This window comes from Molothrus ater, chromosome 7 (assembly GCF_012460135.2).
Source record: "Molothrus ater isolate BHLD 08-10-18 breed brown headed cowbird chromosome 7, BPBGC_Mater_1.1, whole genome shotgun sequence".
In the NCBI taxonomy this organism is placed as follows: Eukaryota; Metazoa; Chordata; class Aves; order Passeriformes; family Icteridae; genus Molothrus; species Molothrus ater.
In genome coordinates this window covers 31,069,194-31,088,020 of record NC_050484.2, presented here as the reverse complement: position 1 = coordinate 31,088,020, position 18,827 = coordinate 31,069,194, and the positions used below count along the sequence as shown (strand labels likewise).

General features: G+C 38.4%; 1 protein-coding gene across 1 annotated transcript in view; it reads left to right on the top strand.

The window, feature by feature from the left end:
- The window catches only part of NCKAP5 (NCK associated protein 5), a 379,983-nt gene that overhangs the window by 251,285 nt on the left and 109,871 nt on the right, over window positions 1-18,827 (top strand). The window contains exon 8 of the mRNA XM_036386988.2: window positions 11,882-12,031. Coding sequence (XP_036242881.1) covers window positions 11,882-12,031 — 150 coding nt within the window. The remainder of the gene's footprint in view (window positions 1-11,881; window positions 12,032-18,827) is intronic.

Sequence of the window (18,827 nt, the reverse complement as noted above, 5' to 3'; positions counted from 1 at the left end):
CTGCATCATACACAAGTCTGTGGCTGGTAAAACAGGTCAGAAACACTGAACATTGTTGTGTTGTGAATGTTGTTGGGTTTTTTTACTGAATGTCTTTTTGAGTCATCCATCCTCAGATCCCTTTTGTTCACTTTTATGGAAAATGTGAAGAAATAGCTTTTTTTTCTAGGAATTTCAAGGAATGGCTGCATTGCCATGCCCTGGAATGTAGGTTAGAGATGGGGTCACTGGGTGTGTGCTTGTTACAGTCACACAGTGAAAACTGGGCAGTGACCACGAGTCACAGCCACAGCTCGTACCTGAAAGGCTCCTCCAAACAGGTACTTGGCAAAGAATCCCTGGTCTGAAATGTTCACAAAGCATTTTAATATTGAGAAATATATTAATGAAGCTTTCTATGAATTGTTAATATGTTATTGAAACCAGCTGTGTGGAAATCATGGACAAACATACCGTTTAAACAGATGATGAATCTTAAGTAAGTGCTGTGTCCAAATTCAGCAAGATACATCAATATTGCAACAAAGACATTTCATTTGTATTCCTCCAAATACAAATGAATACATGTACTCAGGCAGGTTTTTGATATATTTATGACCATAATTCACAAATAGGAATAGAACCTGCAATGTAAAACCCAGGTAATATTCCTTAAAAACACCAAATTTAAAACCCAGGTAATGTTCCTTAAAAGCACTGATGTATTCAGGTTTTTGGGAACATGATAACTGTATTATCAACCTGTATTTGTGAAGGAAGTTTAAATGAAATTTTGTATGTTATATTCATATGCATACAGAAACTTTATTGAATGTATAACTACTGACATTGTTCTGAAAGCCATCCTCCACAATCAGTTACCTTATGGAACACATCCTGAACCTCACATTTTCTCTGTGATCAGTGTGATATCATCAAAACTGTATGATCAGTTGGTTCAGTAGAGTAAGGGATTTTAGTGCAGATTCAAAACTCTGTGTTTCATAACAAATGGGGATAAATTAGGTGATTTCCAGTGTGACTTACCAACATATATCCCATATTCTTTGACACAGTGGTGACTTAGTTTTAGTGTGTGAAGTTTGTTGGAGTAAATATCTGAATATCATGAAAGATAACTCTGCACAATAAATGCTTTTGATCTACTGAACATTGTCTATATAGGGTTTTTTAACAAATATAATTATTGTTCTGGGATGTATGAAATTGAGTTATTATTATAATACCAGTATGCCTGACTCCAGAATAAATATTCTTGCTAATGAACTTTAAATGTTGCATAGTGATAATGTTAGAATAATAACAATAAGGTGGAGCCTAAAGCATGCAGTGTTATTGCAATATTTTGTTAGGTCTTGCCAGTATTCTTACTTAAAGCAAAATATTCTAACTCTTTCCATAGAGCTAGATGCCCTATGGGATTTTAATTTGCTGGACTTACAGATGAGTTATGTGATTTCTTTTGGGTAAATGAATTAAGAAGCAGGATTGTAAATAAAATTCTCCTTTGTTATAATTTTACATTATAAAAAAGGGAAAAATTATAATGAATGCTTGCATAATGTAGATAAGAGTGCATGTTATTTGAATAGCCTTAACCACCATATTTCTTACTTTAAATTTTATTTGACTTAAAGACTCTACTATGCATTAGCTTTATGGTGTTTCCAAGAGACATTCACCACCTAAAAATAAGATCATGAAGGGCCAAACCAAGAGCTCATCCTTCCCCAGAAATAACTGTGTGCAGTTCTTGAACCCCAGACTTTAAACCAAGCACCCCACAGGCTTTCCTTCCTGAGTTTGCCCTTGAGATTTGGATATCAAAAAACTTTCCTGTTTGATCACAACGCTGGATACTCTAAGTAGAGTCTTACCTGATTACAGATCACTCAAAGACCTGGAGTTTTTAACTCATTTTGACTTTATGTCAATCTACAGTGATTGAAATAGATGAGGAAGAGAATTTGTTATAAGTTCACGATTTAATATCATTCTGAAATTGCCAGTGTGAGCACTAAAGCTCAGGACAGACATGGTACAGTCACATTGGGGAGGCAAAAACATACACAAGTGATACAGGCACACTTCAGGTGGCATTCTTGCCACCATCAACCCCATTTTTTGTCTGCATGCTTTTGTGTTACTCCAATGTGGAACAGTTGTTGTGGCTGTCACTTCTAATTTGCACAGCCGTTGGTGTCAACAGCTCTTTCATGAGAGGAAAAACTGTAACCATTGGCAATATAATTTTATCTTAACACAAAATTATACAAGCTTATTGCTCAGGCCATTGGTATGTAACATTTTATAGATGGGGGCACGGCCATGAATTGAAAAAAAGGCACTAGTTGAATTCCCTAGCTGAAATCCATGTAGGATTTTTAATGCTAACTTCTATTGCAGAAAGAGGATGTATATCCTTAAACATCTGTCTCTGGAGTGGAAGTGCCCACAGGGGACTGCATGAGCCAAGCCTCCTAATCTGCTAGGGAGTACATTACTAGGCAAATATTAGCACATTTGTGTCTCCCAGAGAAGGGCAGAGAGGAGCCATCCTCACTCTTGGGAGCTCCACTGGAAATCCTGGGATGTCAAGGACACAAGCATTTGCTGTTAGACTGCTTTTCCATGCAGAGAAATCCAGGGCAAGCTCAGCAACAATTTAATACCTTATGGCTTTTTGTAGATTTGCACCATTATGCAAAGATTTTGGTAAATATTTAACCAAAATGAGGTTGGATTCTCTACCCCCAAAAGAGGGTGATTGTGCTCCTGAGGCATTGTTCAAAATTTCAGTTTTGTTGCAAAAAGTTTTCCCTTTTTTGCTTGTTTGTGATAACGAAGCACAGCAATGGAGTTTTGTTTAACACAGCAAAGTCTCATAAGTGAAATGTGCCATTTGTGTGCCTGTTTTTCAGAAAGCAGGCTGTTCTTTCCTTCCCATACTCATGTAGCCACAACATTTCTTGTTGGAAGGGACCTTAAAGATCATCTCATTCCACCCCCCCTTGCCATGGGCAGGCAAACTTTCCACTAGACAGGTTGTTCCAATGCCCATCCAAGCTGGCTACATCTCAAAACAAAGAACTACCAAATTAAAGAGAAAGGAAACAAGGATGTCCTGTACTGACACAAGAGTTATCCACATATTTGATTATATCCCATCACCCACAGCTTTTGCCTGGCCACCTTTCTTGCCATCAGGAGTTGAGAATGCATTGCCAGTCCTTGAGGTACCAAGTCTGGTGAAGGACAGATGAGGTCTCCAGATACAGATCTACATTTTCACAGTGCACAGGTGCCATTATGCTACCACTTTAATCCATCACACATCCTCTAGATATCTACAGCATCAAGAGGCCAAGATTGACTGATTTGATGGTACTATATTGGATTATACTGACTATAATTCTAGTTTACATTTCCCTCTTCTATATAGTGTTTCTATCTTTTGCTGTATCTCACTTCTGCTTCTGACTTTGGGAATGAATCCACAAAAGTCACCCATTGCCTGAACATGAATGTTTCACTTTCCCCAAATGAATGAATTTATATATGGTCAAGTGGATTGCTCTCTCCCTACTTCCCCGTGTAGGGGGGAAGACACTGTTCATTCTGCATTTTGACATTATTTCCTTGATATTTTCCAACCAGCAGAAAGCAGCACTAGTTACGAAATTTTAAAAAGTTGAAAAAAAAATCTAAAATTTTGCTTATTTTCTAAGACAAAAAAAGGATGATTATGCTGAATTCACAATCATTCTGTCTTTGAAAATTATTTTAACAAAAGCACTCACTAGCAGTACACCAATAAATTTATTTTGGAAAGAAAGTGTTCTTCTGATCGGGAAAAGTTAAGATAGTTAATCTGAATTCCGGTAATGTACTTGAAAAGTTGAAGTTTTGATCTAATCTGCAATGATTCTTCCTACATCTTGTTTTTGCATGAAGATGAATTCTGATTTTCTTTCAGAAGTTTTCCTTACACGGCTGGGAGACATAAAACTGTTCCCTGGCACTTACAAAAAAAAATTATCTGGTAATGGAATAATATATCAGGTTTTTTCTTCCTAATCCCACAGCTTCTTAGGTCAGTTTCTGCAATTGTGCTTATGGTGAGAACTAGTCAGCTAATACACTGATCTCATTCCAAAATACTATGGAAGGAAAATTGGCTTATTTCTAGCAACTTAAATCCAGAGGATTTTTTTTTTTTTGCCTGAATTGCTGTTACATAAAATTTACTGAATTTGAATTTCAGAATAGTTTGGCTTATTTCTAGTTCAGTCAAAGGAAGGTATTTTAATACTGTAGCTTTAGTCAAGTGTAGTTACTATAATACCCACAAACCCCTTCACAAAAGATTAAATGGTACATATAGCTTTCCTGGAAGGAAAGGTTATTACTTTAAGTGTGATAGTATAATGAACCAATTTCTAAGAGAATATCTGCGTGAAAAATCACACTGAATATGATTTATTCTCTTATTACCTTATCTAGATATATGAAGAAGGAGCAGCTGCTTAGAAAGGTTCTTTTTTCCCTGCTGGTGACTTTGCTAATCAGTGTAACTGAAGGTTTCCATTTTGAGCAGGAACCAGGAGCACAGGAGCTCCTGGACACTGCCCTGCCCCTGCTGAGCCTGAAACCTGGCCTGGGGTTTCAGTCCTGATTCCTGCTCTGGCAGTGCCAGAGGTGGCTCTTGGGGATGGCAATATCCATTCTCTAAGGACAGGAGCTGGCACTGGGACCTGGGGACAAGAAATTCCATCTTCTCCTGCTGATCTGAGGAGAACACTTCATCCTCAAGTGCACTCTGAAGGTTTTCTGCTCTTACACTCCTTTGCAATCTGAACTTTTTCAAAACAAATATGTTTTTGATGCATGGAGCGGCCAATAAAAGCATCATTGGGAAATTTATTAATGCTGCTGCAGAGCTGTTCAGCAGGGATGATAGCTTGTACTGGTGGGGAGTGTTCTGAGTGGAGAATAATGTGGAGAACAGTTAGATTGATACAGGGGTGGAGGGAGGCACATATCAAGAACATAAAGTATGAACTTGCTCCTCTTATCCATCACAAGTGTTTAATCTAGGCAACGCTGCTGCTCGCTCTGCTTACTTTGGAAGTGAAATCCAGAGATGAAAAAGAAGAATCTAATATGTTTTTCTGACAAGGGTAATGTTAAATCATGAACTATTTGGGATGTTTCTGTAAACTTTTGTGATATGTTGCATTCCTTTGTTTTCCTTCAATTTTGGTCAGCTTGTTCTGAACAAAAGCTGTTAGCTAAACAAAAATATATTATTATTACACTTACTGATGTGCTGTCTAAAGCAAAGCTATATTTTAGTTTCTCCTTCCACTGGGAGAAAAGAAAGCAAGAGAAAACAGCTGAATATATAGATAAAAGCAAGGAAGGTAAAGCAAAAGTCATATTTGTAGCCTTATACTCAAAGATAATTCCAATTGCATAAAATTTTAGTTGCATTTGTTGGTTTTTTTTTCACATTGTATTTTGTTTGCTCAGTTCTGATTTAGTTTGTGTTTTTTTCAGGCCCAGGTTATTGTGTTTCAATGGATTCCCATCAGGAAGTAAAGAAAAATTTTTTTAAGTTGCATATTTTAAAAATGTATTCAGATCACAGAGATATCTCTGGTTATTCCTATACTGAGAGTCCTTCAGCACACACTTACTTCACCTTAGAGTTAGCATATGTTTTTTACACATCTCAGGTTTTGCTAAATGAAAATGGTTATAAAGCATATCAGAAGATACTGTGAATTTTCAAAGGGTATATTTAGGAAAAAGAGGCCATGGTGGGGAAGAAAGAGGAACAAGGTGACACTGGAAAACAAATTTAAACTTGTTGGAATGTTAAGTCTGTAGTGCTTGGAGCAATTTCTGCCTTTTTTCAGCTTGTGCAGTCAGACTGAGCTATTTGTGCATAGCTTGAGGCTTTTTTAATGAAAGTACAAATAAACCCTCATCTACAGCTTTTATCTTCATCAACAGTCTAGAAATTCTTATTTTATAGTGCTCACAGTGAATGGTGTTGAGCACTAGGAGGTCTGCACTGGAAACAGTGCTGAAAAGACATCATCTGAGAATGCATCAAGACTATAGAATGGTCTTGCAAGGAAAACTGTTCACACTTTATAAATACACTGTTGTGGTTTGACTGCAGCTGGAAACCATACCCCACACCCCACTCCAGCAGGATGTGGAGAAGAAAATCAGGAGGGTGAAAGTGAGACAGCTCATATATCTGCATGAAAAATCATGCTGAATATTATTCTCCTGTTACCTTATCTAGATAGAAGAAGAAGGAACAGCTTCTTAGAAATGTTCTTTTTTCCTGCTCATAACTTTGCTAATCTACTGAAGCTTTTCATTTTGAGAAGGAACCAGGAACAAAGGAGCTCCTGGACACTGCTCTGCCACTGCTCATGGGTTGAGAAAATAATAGTTTATAATGGAAATGTTAAAACAACAACAGCAACAAATTGTAATGGAAAGGAAAATATCAAAGAGAAATAAACCCCGAGAAAGAGAAGTGATGCAAATGTAAACAACTGTTCACTCCCTGGTGTCCAGCAGTCCCTGAGCAGTGGAGCCCGGCCAGCCTTGCCCCTCTGTATTGCTGAGCAGGATGCCATATGCTCTGGGACATCCCTTGGGTCACCTGGGGTCAGCTGTCCCTGCTGTGTCCCCTCCCAACTCCCTGTGCCCCCCCAGCCCCTCGCTGATGGGGCAAGGAGCACAAAAGCCCTTGGGTCCATGTAATGTAGGCACTGCTCAGCAGTAATGAAATATCTCGGTGTTGTCAACACTGTTTGCAGCACAAATCCAAAGCACATAGCAGCTACTGTGAGAAAAAAGAGCTGTACCCCAGCCAAAAGCAGTGCAAACACAAACAATTCTGTGTGTGGATTGTAAATTGCAGTTTGGGTTTGGAGGGAGTCTGCCTTGATTGTAGAAAGTGTTAGAGTGTGGTGTAGTGTACTCAGATCACCACATTCAGTCCCTGAAATCTAAGATATCTGTTCAGAAAATATCTTATTTAGAAGGTCCTGTGGAAGCTCTGGGCACGCCACAGAAAGCACAAAAGTGTTTTGAGGTGTTATCAGCATAGTTTGGGTTCCACATAGACTGGATTCCTGGATGCCTGTTACCACTGCCTCTCTATAAGAACAGCTACATTGTGAATATTTTTGGGTTTTTTCCTCAGTTAATTAGATATGCGCAATCATAAGCACTATTTAATTATATATCATATCCTACATATATTTTATTCTTGGTCGATTAATGTGTGATTAAAGTGTGGTTTTGGAAAATTGCAGGCATGACTCTCAGAAGAACTTGAATTTGCTACCATTGTAAAGCCTTTGTCTCTAATAAATTTCAGAGTTGAAGAATTAAAAGGAATTCAGAAAAGATCCCACTCAGGCATCACAATCTGACACCCAAAATTGAAATAGAGATCCTTTGTATCTGAGAGATGCTTACTGAATTGCATCTGAAAAAATTCACTTCTCTGAAGGACCTGTGCTTAGCACATGAAAATGATCTTTAGCTTCTACAAGCAAAGATGTCATTTCTAATTATTACTTATCACTTTCCAGACAAGCAATTCATGTCATCCAATACTCACTAGGAAAATCAGCATTTCAAAGACGTTGATCTTTTTTAATTCTTGTTTGATTCAATCAGATTTCTGACACGTGTGCTTGTGAAAGAGTACTTGTTTATAATCAGTGCTCTAGATCCCAGATCCAGTTATATCATTATTAGATTATGCTATCTTGTATTATTATAGCCACTTGTCCAGTGCCTAATCATAGTTTTCACCATAAAAAAGAAATTCTAGAATAATCTTTCCCAGCTACATTTTTTTTCTTTGTGTCTTCTGACGTTTACTCTTCTTGGTTTGAAATTTTATAGCTGCAATTTGAAATATTTTTAAGTGAGCTCTCTTTTTTTCCTCTCCTTTTTCCATGTGTGTAGTGTTATTCCTAGAAAGCATCTTAGAAAGAAGAAAGGGCTGATGGTACTACCAATAAAACTTCTAGTTTTAAAGAAATTTTATTGGTAGTACCAATTTTATTGGTAGTACATAATTTCTGAAATAATAGTTAAGAAATAGCTGGCTAAGTATCCCTTCAACGCTTCTGTCTTCCTTGAAAAGGTGACAGTTCTCAGAGGAAAGCCATCCCAATGACTAATTGTTAGGGTTAGCAGCCTTTTGCCTTTCTTGGGATGAAGAAAGAGGTAATTTCTGAAACAGGCAGTTTGTTCTCTTATCTTCTGAAAGCTTCTCTATGATCTTTTCCATCACTGTAGTTGCTCCCTGTTAATCAACAGTGGAAACACTTTCTTGTTCAATATTCTGAAAGGTAGATGGAAGAGAGAAGAGAGAAAATTGGCTTTACATTCCACAGTTTCCAGTAAATTATCATTTGTAATTTCAGGTGGATTTCCTGCTGTCTTAATTTATTGTTCTTACTTTATTTCTTAGTGGAAAGAGGGAATATTGTACTGCTCTTTCCTAGTTCAGCTAACTGAAATCCAGCTTTCTGATAAGTCTCAGTCAGGCCACTGCATTGTCCAGCTTCATAGATCAATGTCTTTAGTGATTTATATCTTTCCATTGATCCTGGATGATGGTTGCCATTCCTGGGCTGCAGGGACTGCTTCCATCCCTTGTTTTCTATGGGCCATGGGGCCCATGGTGTTTCATCAAAGGGTTCATCATCACTGGACTGCTTGTTTGATTTATGGAGCAAACTGAATACTTAGAAATAATGGTCAGGGCATGATTTGCAAAATGCTGTTGGTTTCAGCAGAGCAATGGCAGTTTAAACCAGCCTGAGAAGCTTACACAATATGGGACTCCATTGTAAGTTTCTCATTAATTTCTGTGGGAAAGGGTCTACAGTGAGCAGCATAATCCTAGTTTCAGTAAGATTTGAATTTTTAATATTTTTATTTTCTCTTTGTTGACACAGAGCATTAGAGAAGTAGATGAGCCTTTACTGCAGAATTCTCATCAGGCTGCTGTGTTTGCATCCTCTCATGGTACAGACATGTATCTTAAACTCATTGGTCTGGGGAGACCCAGAGTGGAGTTATTGCTTTTTCTTCCTCTTTTTTTTTTTTTTCCCCCTAAGCTGTTTTACTTCCAGAACACCATTTCAACTGTTACCTTTTCCCAGAAATTAAACTGCACTGATCAGCAGGACAGCACTTACTCTGCCTTTGCTGGGCTTTGCACCTGGGGAGGATTTTGTTATTCAGTTTGAACACAGCCTGCCTGTGACTGTGCAATATGTGAGGCATGAGCAGAGACTGCTCAGGAGTGGCAAAAGAGGCTCTTTATTTGAGATAACACAAGAAGTGTAGGACTTCAGGGAAAAAAGGAGTAAGCTGCTTTACCCCATTGTTTGCTGCCTTCAGCATGCCCACTCCAGAGCCCTCTGTAGGATTTGTCCCACATCCCCCAGGAGATGCACATTTCCTCCCCCAGCACTCAGCTCCTTTGATACTAACAGATTTTGCACACTCAAGAGGTTTCTGTCGTTCCAAAAGCCTTTGTCACTTTAGGGATTTGACTTTTAGCACAAAGGGTGCTTTACAAATCCCTGCTTGCTTTCTGAAGTGTGGATTTTCCACTCTGCCCTCACTGGACATCACCCAGGTGGAACTGGTGAATGTGATGGGGCAGACCCCTCAGCACATGGTTTAAGCACAGTTTCTAAGGTTAGAGGTCTTTCCTCTGTTCTGCACCTTTTCCATGGCTGAAATGCTGGAACTCATTTATTATTGCTCAGTATTAAAGTACTTTTGGAACTATGTGAGCTGTACTTCAACACCCAGGCAGGGGTAACAGCAGTAAGTGTCATGAGGTATTCAAGTGCACATCAGAGTGAAATAGGATGTGTGTTCTGATTATGCCACTAGTGTGCAAAGTTCATCTAATTTTGTAATTAGAAGATGAAAAGGTTACTTTTTTGTGTGGCTGAGATTTACTCTGAGAAGCTGCATTACTCCACTTTCTGTAATGAAATGTCATAACCTGTGCTTTCTTCTACTTGTCCTTTGAAATTGCTGCCCTGAGTTTGTGCAGGAAATGTGACCCTGTGCATATGTTTATGTTTTCTTCTATTGTTAGCCACATCTGATTCATGTCACATCCCCTCCTAAAAATAATAGTTTGTATTTGAATTGCATCAGAGATATATACCTTTGTCATTTCTTTCCCCTGAGTTCACTGAAGTGTTTTATCTCAATGCACTCCTTAGGGCAACTTGAAGCAAAAATGGTTTAATGGCTCTTTTACAGATACTTGATTGTTGCATCAGTGGGTAGCAAGAGCAAAAAATCAAAGCCCAAGTACTATATTTATGATTCCTTTGTGATCAGGGTAGCAGTAATGTTGGAAACCTGATGGAATGACTCTTTGACATTTATGTTTTGGGGCTCAGCATGAGATATTTACACATGGTTTGTGTAAGGGTGTTTATTAATTAAGCCCATAGCATATAAAACTAATTCTTGATTAAAGTTTTAACATAGTAATAGTCAATTTCTAAGCTAGTTAATATTTTAAAAAGACATTGTTGTGAATTTGATCCAGACTGCTGATTTTTAATTCATTTACCTATATGGGGTTTAGTTAAGACAATGCTTTGCTATTAACTCTCAAACAGTTGTATTTGCACATTATTCAAGCAGGATCAGTTCTTCATGAAGATGCACACTTTTATGCTTGGACAGAGTGCATGTTGTGTAGTATTTATGGGCAAAGCATCTCAGTTCTGGGGTCACTCAAAGATCATGAATGTCTGAGCTTTTGTACATAATTATCAGAAAGGCACACAAAGACTAGATGCTCATTGAAGGAATTCTCTAGATTTGTTCTGACACCCGGTATTTAATGTTGATTTACCTCACACTTTCCATTCTCAAGCTGCTCATGAATTGTCAGTCTGCATCTGCTCATGCAGGTAGAGAAGGTGGTTTGCAAGGTAGAGTCAGTCCCTCCTGTGCTGTACTCTGATGATGGGTCACTCTCAACATCTGTGGAGTTCTCTTTTTCCCCTTATGCTTGCATTGTCATTTTGGACAATGTTTTACATTGTCTGCTTGTAGTCTTGGTGTTTTCTTTCTCTGTCTCACTCTCTCTGTGGACAGAGAGCTTGGACAGATAATTATTGGAGTTAAGCAGGATTCACTGTTCAATCCTATGAATTCTAGAGAGCTCTGGTAAAACTCAGCTCTGGTAAAACTCAGCAGCCTCTCAGCAGCTGCAGCTGGTAAGAACTCAGGCTAACTGACTGGAAATAGACTGGGACACTTCTGAAAGTTTTGTTGTCAGTCTCATTCTCTCCAGTTATGTGTTAGAGCAGATCTTAAATCAGTATTCATCTGGTAGCAGCTTGATTCTCAGCCCATTATTTAATAATTCAAATATTAGCTCTAGATGAAGAAAGGTGAAAGACATTAGGCGTGAACATATGTTAGCTTTCCCTCAATAAACTGCTTTATCTTTCAGTGGCAAAAAGCTGCCACTGAAAGCTGGTATGTTCAGTGTTCATTGCAACTTTTAAAGAAGAAAATGGAAGTTATTAAAGAAATGACAGTTCTGAGTCTTAAAAATCTGAAGTAGAAGTAGCAGTTAAGTTGTGCATACACTTGCAGAATTGGCATAGCATGTGTCACGGAGCCTTCATGACTCCACTTATTTAGCACTTTAATCATGTCACTAGCAACTTCCTCTGTCTTTTTTTCATTCATATACAAGGGAGGATTGGAGATATTTGCATAGTTAACTTCATTTGCACCTGTGAGTAATGACATTTTAAAAAAATCTTTGCAGGAAAAGCTGTCAGAAGACAGTAGGAGATGTAAAGAAGGCATGGAAAAAATTCGCACACAGGCAGATGAAGATTCAAGAAGTGAAAGCAGCAGCACTGAGGAGGAAAAGGAAAAAACAAAATTGCTCTTGGAGCGTTTGAAAGCTCTGGAGGTAAGAAGCACAAGAGTTTCACACATAAAAGACCACCCTTCCCCCTGCCTCATTCATTTATTGGCACTGAATCACCCTGTAGTATTAATCTAATCTTTCACAGTTCACCTGATTTCGTGTTATGGGGTATTTTTTTCACAATTCATTTACCAAGGGTGAACAGGAAGCTTAGAACCACTAAAAGGATCCCTCTCTAATGCTGAGCATCACATATCTTTAAAAGGAACTTAATACATTATTTTAATTCCTTTGAGACCATTTAATAAGAAAAATTGCTTTTACTCGTTTTGTTTCAATTATTAATATTGCAAGACTAATATAGGTGGTTTAACAACTGTCATAAAACTATTTTTGCTCCATTGTAGTTTATTGCTCAATTTTTAATTGCTGGACTGCTTGCTTGGGAGAGCTCAGGCCTTTTTACTGCCAGTCTGTGGAAAATCTATTTCCTTGTAGATCTCATGGAGAACTGCACACTCTACATTTTGAGTGCATTTCTGGAAAATTAGGATCTTCAAAATATTGCAGCTTGTGGTAGCTTCTAAGTAGAGGAGAAGTTTCAAAGTTTTCTAAGGCAGCCATGGACAAGGTGCAGGTAAAACTTTGACCACAATATACATGAACTTATTTTGTGCTTCTTGATAGAAGCATGAGCTTCAATGTCTATGAAAAAATAAGATTGCATATTTAAATCTAATTTTTAACTACTAAAAAGTGCATTTTTCACCATTCTAGTGTTTCCTCCTTTCTCTTCTGTTCAAGCATTTATGTAGCATTATAGGTATGGGTAGATGAATGCCTTAGAATGATCTGTGTGACATTTTGCCTGTGTAAGCTGTTGGTAGACAATAGATTCATCACTATCCCTATATATTTTTGTTTAAGTGTGAAGGCCCTTTCACATGATAATTTCTGGGTTGAGTTGTACTACTGATAGATTAGGACTCTGGGTTTTTTGTTCTTGAGGACTTTTTTAAAAGTAAAATATGAACAGTCACAACCAGTCCTGTTTGCATCTAAATACAGGATCTGAAATCTCAAAGGTGTACGCAGTTTCTTTAATTTTACTTTAAAGGCTTAGACTGTTTGTGAAAGAAACACATGTAATATTAAATAACTCTAATTTTGCCCTGGGGATAAAAACCACATGCTACTAAGTGTTTAAGACAGTAAAATTCTAAAAAAAGTGTACAGTTTAATATAGTCTTGCTTTATCTGTTGATGAAGAATGCCTGTAGGTTCCTTGTTGTCTTTTATTTCCAAAACATGCATGATTTCTCTTTGCTTTGCCTCATCCTTAACCAGTCTGCATGACATTTGTGACATTTGCAGTTCTTTATGTCCTCAGTTGGTAGGGAGGTGTTCAATAATGTCACAGCCTGTTGCAATGAGTTTTTATACTTTGTAATACTTTGAAGTAGTTTTGTTTTGTATCCCCATATTTTTCCCCCCTGTACCCCCCTCCCTTTACCTGTGTTATCCCTCTCCCTTGCTGAGATCATCCCCAAACCCCCACCCTGGCTCTCTGTCAATCACTCAGCATCCCATCCCCTCCATCCAGAAGTTTCTGTCCAGGTCATCGAGTGATGAGCCAGAGGCCAGGGGTCAGCCCCCCCAGCCTTGCCCCATTCGCTGTCCTATACATCTGTCCCCCAGTACCCATCCATTAGGGTCACTCATTGGTTGGTAAAATGTTCTCTACTTTTGGTTTCCACCTCCCTTTAAATGTGACCTTGGCACATCTCCCGGGGCTCTGGGCAGGAGGCCCCTGAGGTGCAGGAGCTCCTTTGGGATCCTAATAAAACCTTGGATTAACCCCTGCTAAGAGTCAGCCCTTTGTCTTCTACCCATGTCTCTGGTGTCTCTTGTGCTGCAAAGGCGACAAGCCCAGGTGCCCTCAGCACCCTCGGGCACACACAGAGAGTGTCTCCCTGCTGTCAGCCCAGGTGCCCTCAGCACCCTCGGAGCACACACAGAGAGTGTCTCCCCCCAGCCCAGGTGCCCTCAGCACCCTCGGGGCACACACAGAGAGTGTCTCCCTGCCAGCCCAGGTGCCCTCAGCACCCTCAGGGCACACACACAGACAGTGTCTCCCCGTGCCGGCCATGTCGGGCCTGCCCCCGGTGTCTGCCGACTCGGGACTGGCCCAGAGTTCCTGAGAGCTCCCAGGGGGACAGAGACCAGAGCCCTTCTCAGTTGTGGCAAATTGCCCAGAGAGAGAATGTAGCACTAAGGACAAGCAGGACCTGGTTCAGGGAGGGCAGTGGAGACCTCTCCTCACTGGTGTCAGTGCTATGCAGTGCCTTGCTCAAAACCACACGTTAGAGAATGCCAAAACCTCAGGGATTAATCTACACGTGGAGTGTAAGGAGCTATCAAAGGAGAAGCATGAACTCCAGGGCCAACATTAATTGTGATCCAATATAATCAAAACAAAGTGTTGTTAACTCTGTGTTATTTAACATTATGCATCTTTGCTGTATTTTTCTCTTGAAGAATATAAATTGTAGTGTCAAAGACTGTAGGGTTTATTAATTAAGAGACTTTTTTAAAAGTTGTATGCAATTAGCTGTTCTAATTCTTTACTATTTTCAGACTAATTATTCTAAATATTTTATTAGTCTATCTAGAAAGGAACAAAAAATTACTGTTTGTTAGTTTTTTCTGCTGTGGGTGTCAGGATCCTTAATCTTACTTTACATTATTAGATGTTACTGAATTAATGAAATCAGAAGGGCTAATAAACTGCTTGCTAGAATTGGTCCTCCATCTGTCCTACAGAATCTGAACACTGCCTATAAACAGAAGCTGTTAAAAGTAATAGCCAGAGTGTGTGACCTAATCCATTAATGCCTATTAATGTAATTTCATTAATATCATCAGTGGTAAGAAAGCTTTTGATATCTCTTCCTATTAGTTTGTTTGTTCCTCAACTGTAGCACATGACAAGCTGGTCTGTTGGGGCATTGTAGAATTATTTCATCCTCTTCCTCCTCAGCTGTGTTCACTGGCCTGTTGCTTGGCACATATAATATAAATTTACATTTATTCACATGTATATAAATGTATTTGACAGTGCACATCCAAGGAAAAGTGAAGTTTTAATTCTATAGAAGTTTACATCCAGCAGGTATTTTTTGTTCTGGTTAATGCCTTCTCTTGACTGCTTACATAAAAAGTTGGGTAAATCTGAGCTAATTTTCCAGTGAATGAAGTACCAAAAGAGAAAGGCTATCCACCAGCTCAGGGATAAATAGGCAGCTTCTCCAGATATATGTGCAATATAACAGATTATTTAGTTTCTTTTGTTTGGAATGTCTGTATGGGAAAATAACTTCTGTTCCATACATAGAGGAAATTGTTTCTGCCCTTCCTGGGCTACTGACCTTGTAGATGTGAGATGGTTTCCTTCAGGAGTTTCTGTGGATGGGAAAACACCTGTAATCATCCTGGTCAGCTGGATCTGCAGCAGGAAATCTAAGAATAAGAAAAGGGACAAGGCTTCATTTTCACAGGAAACTTTATTTAAATAGCTTCCATATCATGGGAGTTGTGTTTAAAATGTCTTCTTTTTTTTGCTGTCAATTGTATGGCCAAATAAATTTCAGTAATACCTTTTATGTTTTATTAACTGCTGTTTATCCTAGAAATTTTCTCACAAATCAGTATAATAAAGTATCTTTGTAGCCAGCCCAAGTGAAAGCTATCATATACTTTGATAAGAGATATCTACACATATTCTCCCATTGCTCCTTTTGCCTGTAATTTTTTTTGCATCCTTTATCATTTACAGCAAATTCTATTTCCACTTTACTGACTGATAAATACCATAAGTTTCTAATCAAATGGAACAGATGACAAATAAAAAATGGTTCACACCATCTTGTGTCCCGTTTTACATAGTTGAAATTAATTGTGATTTCCTGGATATCAAAATTCCTTTATGCCTTCAGCATTTTTAGTTGGCTGCTCTTGAAATGCCATTTAATTTACTTCAGTAGTTATGATCAAATGCCTTCTAGCTCTTACAAAGAAAAAAAACCATTCTCTGATATCTTCTCTGTGTATCTGGAGAGCTGCAAAAAATGAAATATTAATGAAATATGGTTAATAACATATGAACTCCGTGGTGGAGTTTCCTTTTTAAAATTCTGCTTTCATCACCAGAAGAATTGCATTTTTTTTAATTGTAGCCAGAAATACACAAAAAGTATAATTTATTCTGGACATGCATCAACCCCCATACAGCAGTTCCAGATTTTTTCACCATTTTCAATTACAGTAAAACAATAATATTATATTTCCAAAGTCACATAGATACAAGTTAGAGATTTTTCACAAAGCCTTAATTTGCTCTCCTGGGTATGTTAGGTGTTGTATGGATTTTCATTTCAAGATTGTCTACTATTTCTTTTTTCCAGCAAGAACAATTTACACAGTTACAGTCCACAGAGGGAAGCTTTAAGAATATTCTGTATTAGACAAACAGTGTCTGTAAAGGCCCTAAGAGTGTCCCAAAGCTTTGTTATCCAATATGGAACCATGAGTTCTCTGCCCCAATTTAGCCTCAAATGACTGAAATACAAGCACCAAGCACCTGCATAATTGAAAGTGATTTAAACTGATCTACAGCATTAATGTCAGTCTTAATCTAAACATGTCTGTAAAAGCTATAGTTACTTTGATTTTAAAAATTTAATCAGTGATAAATACTGTGTCAGCTTTGAAGGCTTATTAAAGTCTGTCATTTGCACAGACATTTATGCAGGGAGGGTAATTCAGTATGAATTAACTGTGTCTGACTCTGTGAAATGTTCCAGCTCTTTTGAATGTCCTTCTCTGCAACTGCAGTAGCGCAACTTGATTAGAAAGATTTGCTTTTGGCTGCTCATGAAGTGACTGGGACACAGCACAGCTAACACCTTGTTAAAACCACAATATTTGCATTCAAAATTAAATAAACAACATGGCACGGGCAACAAAGAGGAGATTCCCTGGTTTGCTAAGTGTCTGCTTCCCCAGCTGCAATGGGCACGAGTTCTTTTGGCCTCAAAAATACTGACTGAGGGCTGCTCCCAACCTTGCGTTTTTCAGCAAACCACTGGGGTAGCATTAGATTGTAACCTTGGAGTTATTGAATGAAAAGCCTAATTCATGTGTGAAAATCTCATTGCTTGTGGGTGAGTGAGACTCAATGAAGGTTTCAGTAAACCAAGCTGCTGTGGAAGCAGTATCTGCTGGGGTAGAATCATCAAACCACTCTAATTTTAATTAAAGAATTTTGCCCTCTTACCCTTTACAGTTCATCACAGAAAGATGTGTTTTGTTTTAATAAATTGAGCTTTGGGAGAAAACTCACTCAGGATAATAAGCTAAGTGTTCAAATATATTAGAGGAGTCATTTCCCTTTTATCATCACCATTAAACAAATGAGGAAGTATGTCAAGTATTTCCGATATTATGTTTTTACTACTCTGCAGAGGAAGAAAGACATGATAGCAATGAACTATGAACTATAAAATAGAAATATGAGAGGACTACATAATTCCTCTGGGTGGATGGAGAAGATAACTTTGAATGGGATGCTGCTGGCTTTTATTTTGCTCATTATTTTTTTTCTCTTCTTTATTTTTATTTGAATGATTTTTCATGTACTGCAAGGTGAAACGGGAAGAAAACTAATAATTATTTTCTTTTCCATGAAAGAAACACACCATATGCAGAGGCGAAGAGCCTGAGTTTCTGAAAATATCTGTGAGGAAAGTCTTCTTGTTTATTGAAAGTCAGCTGATTCACTGGAGTATAGGAAATGTGAATCACTTGACTTAGATGCATAGAAAAATCATGAAACTTTGAAATATTTTGTAGCAACATTCTAAAAATTTTGCAGCAACCTGTCTTGTTCCAGCCAATGTGTTTAATCTGATTCATCCAGAAGCCTCTTCTTAGCCCAATGCCTTGGCCATCCACACAACTACATCCATTATGCTGATTTGTCACTGAAGACCAACCTACTTAATTCTAATATTTGGATGATTTGACTTCTAAATCTTTTCAGTAGGAAACTTTTATAATTTGTTTTCTGAACTGTGCCTAAGGACTCTTTTGTTTTTTTATAGCGAGGGATCAGACAATGAGGCAGGGAAATTCTTATTTCCCACCTTACACAGTGGTGAATCAGCACAGAATCACATCATTGCTTTCAAAACCAGACCAGTTTATTCTAGCTCTTTCCAGATAACAGTATTGGCAAACTGTTGCAGCTTTCCAATAACTGAGTAAATTTTAAATTAAAACTGAACGAGTACCATCAAGCTGAATGTTTTCTGTAGCCTGTTGATGCTTGAGCTGATCTGCTGTAGGTCCTCAGTGGCTCAGCTGGTCTTTGGGAAGCAAATCTCATGGCTGCTACCTGTTTCTCCTTGCCTTTGTGCCCTGGGGTGCTTTCCTCCTGCTGTCTGTCCTCCCCTGCTCTGGCTGAAGTCCTCAAAAGCTCATCCCAGCTTTTGTTTGTTCCCCCCCTGCCAGTTCACATCTCCCACTGTGGCTTTTCCAGCCATCCCATAGGGGTGTGAGGCTCCACAGTTGGCACAGAGTTATCTGTTGGGATGTTACTGGAAATAATATCCTCATATGGATAAGGATTAATAGAAACCTCTTCTGGGCAGACAGTTTAATTCAGTTAGAATGTGGTGAGTATTTAAGAGAAGAGGATGTATTTCCTGCAGACATGTAAAATATTTATCTTTCTATTTTTCTCTCTCCCTTTATTTTTTTTTCCCCTAAGTCAGTTGAA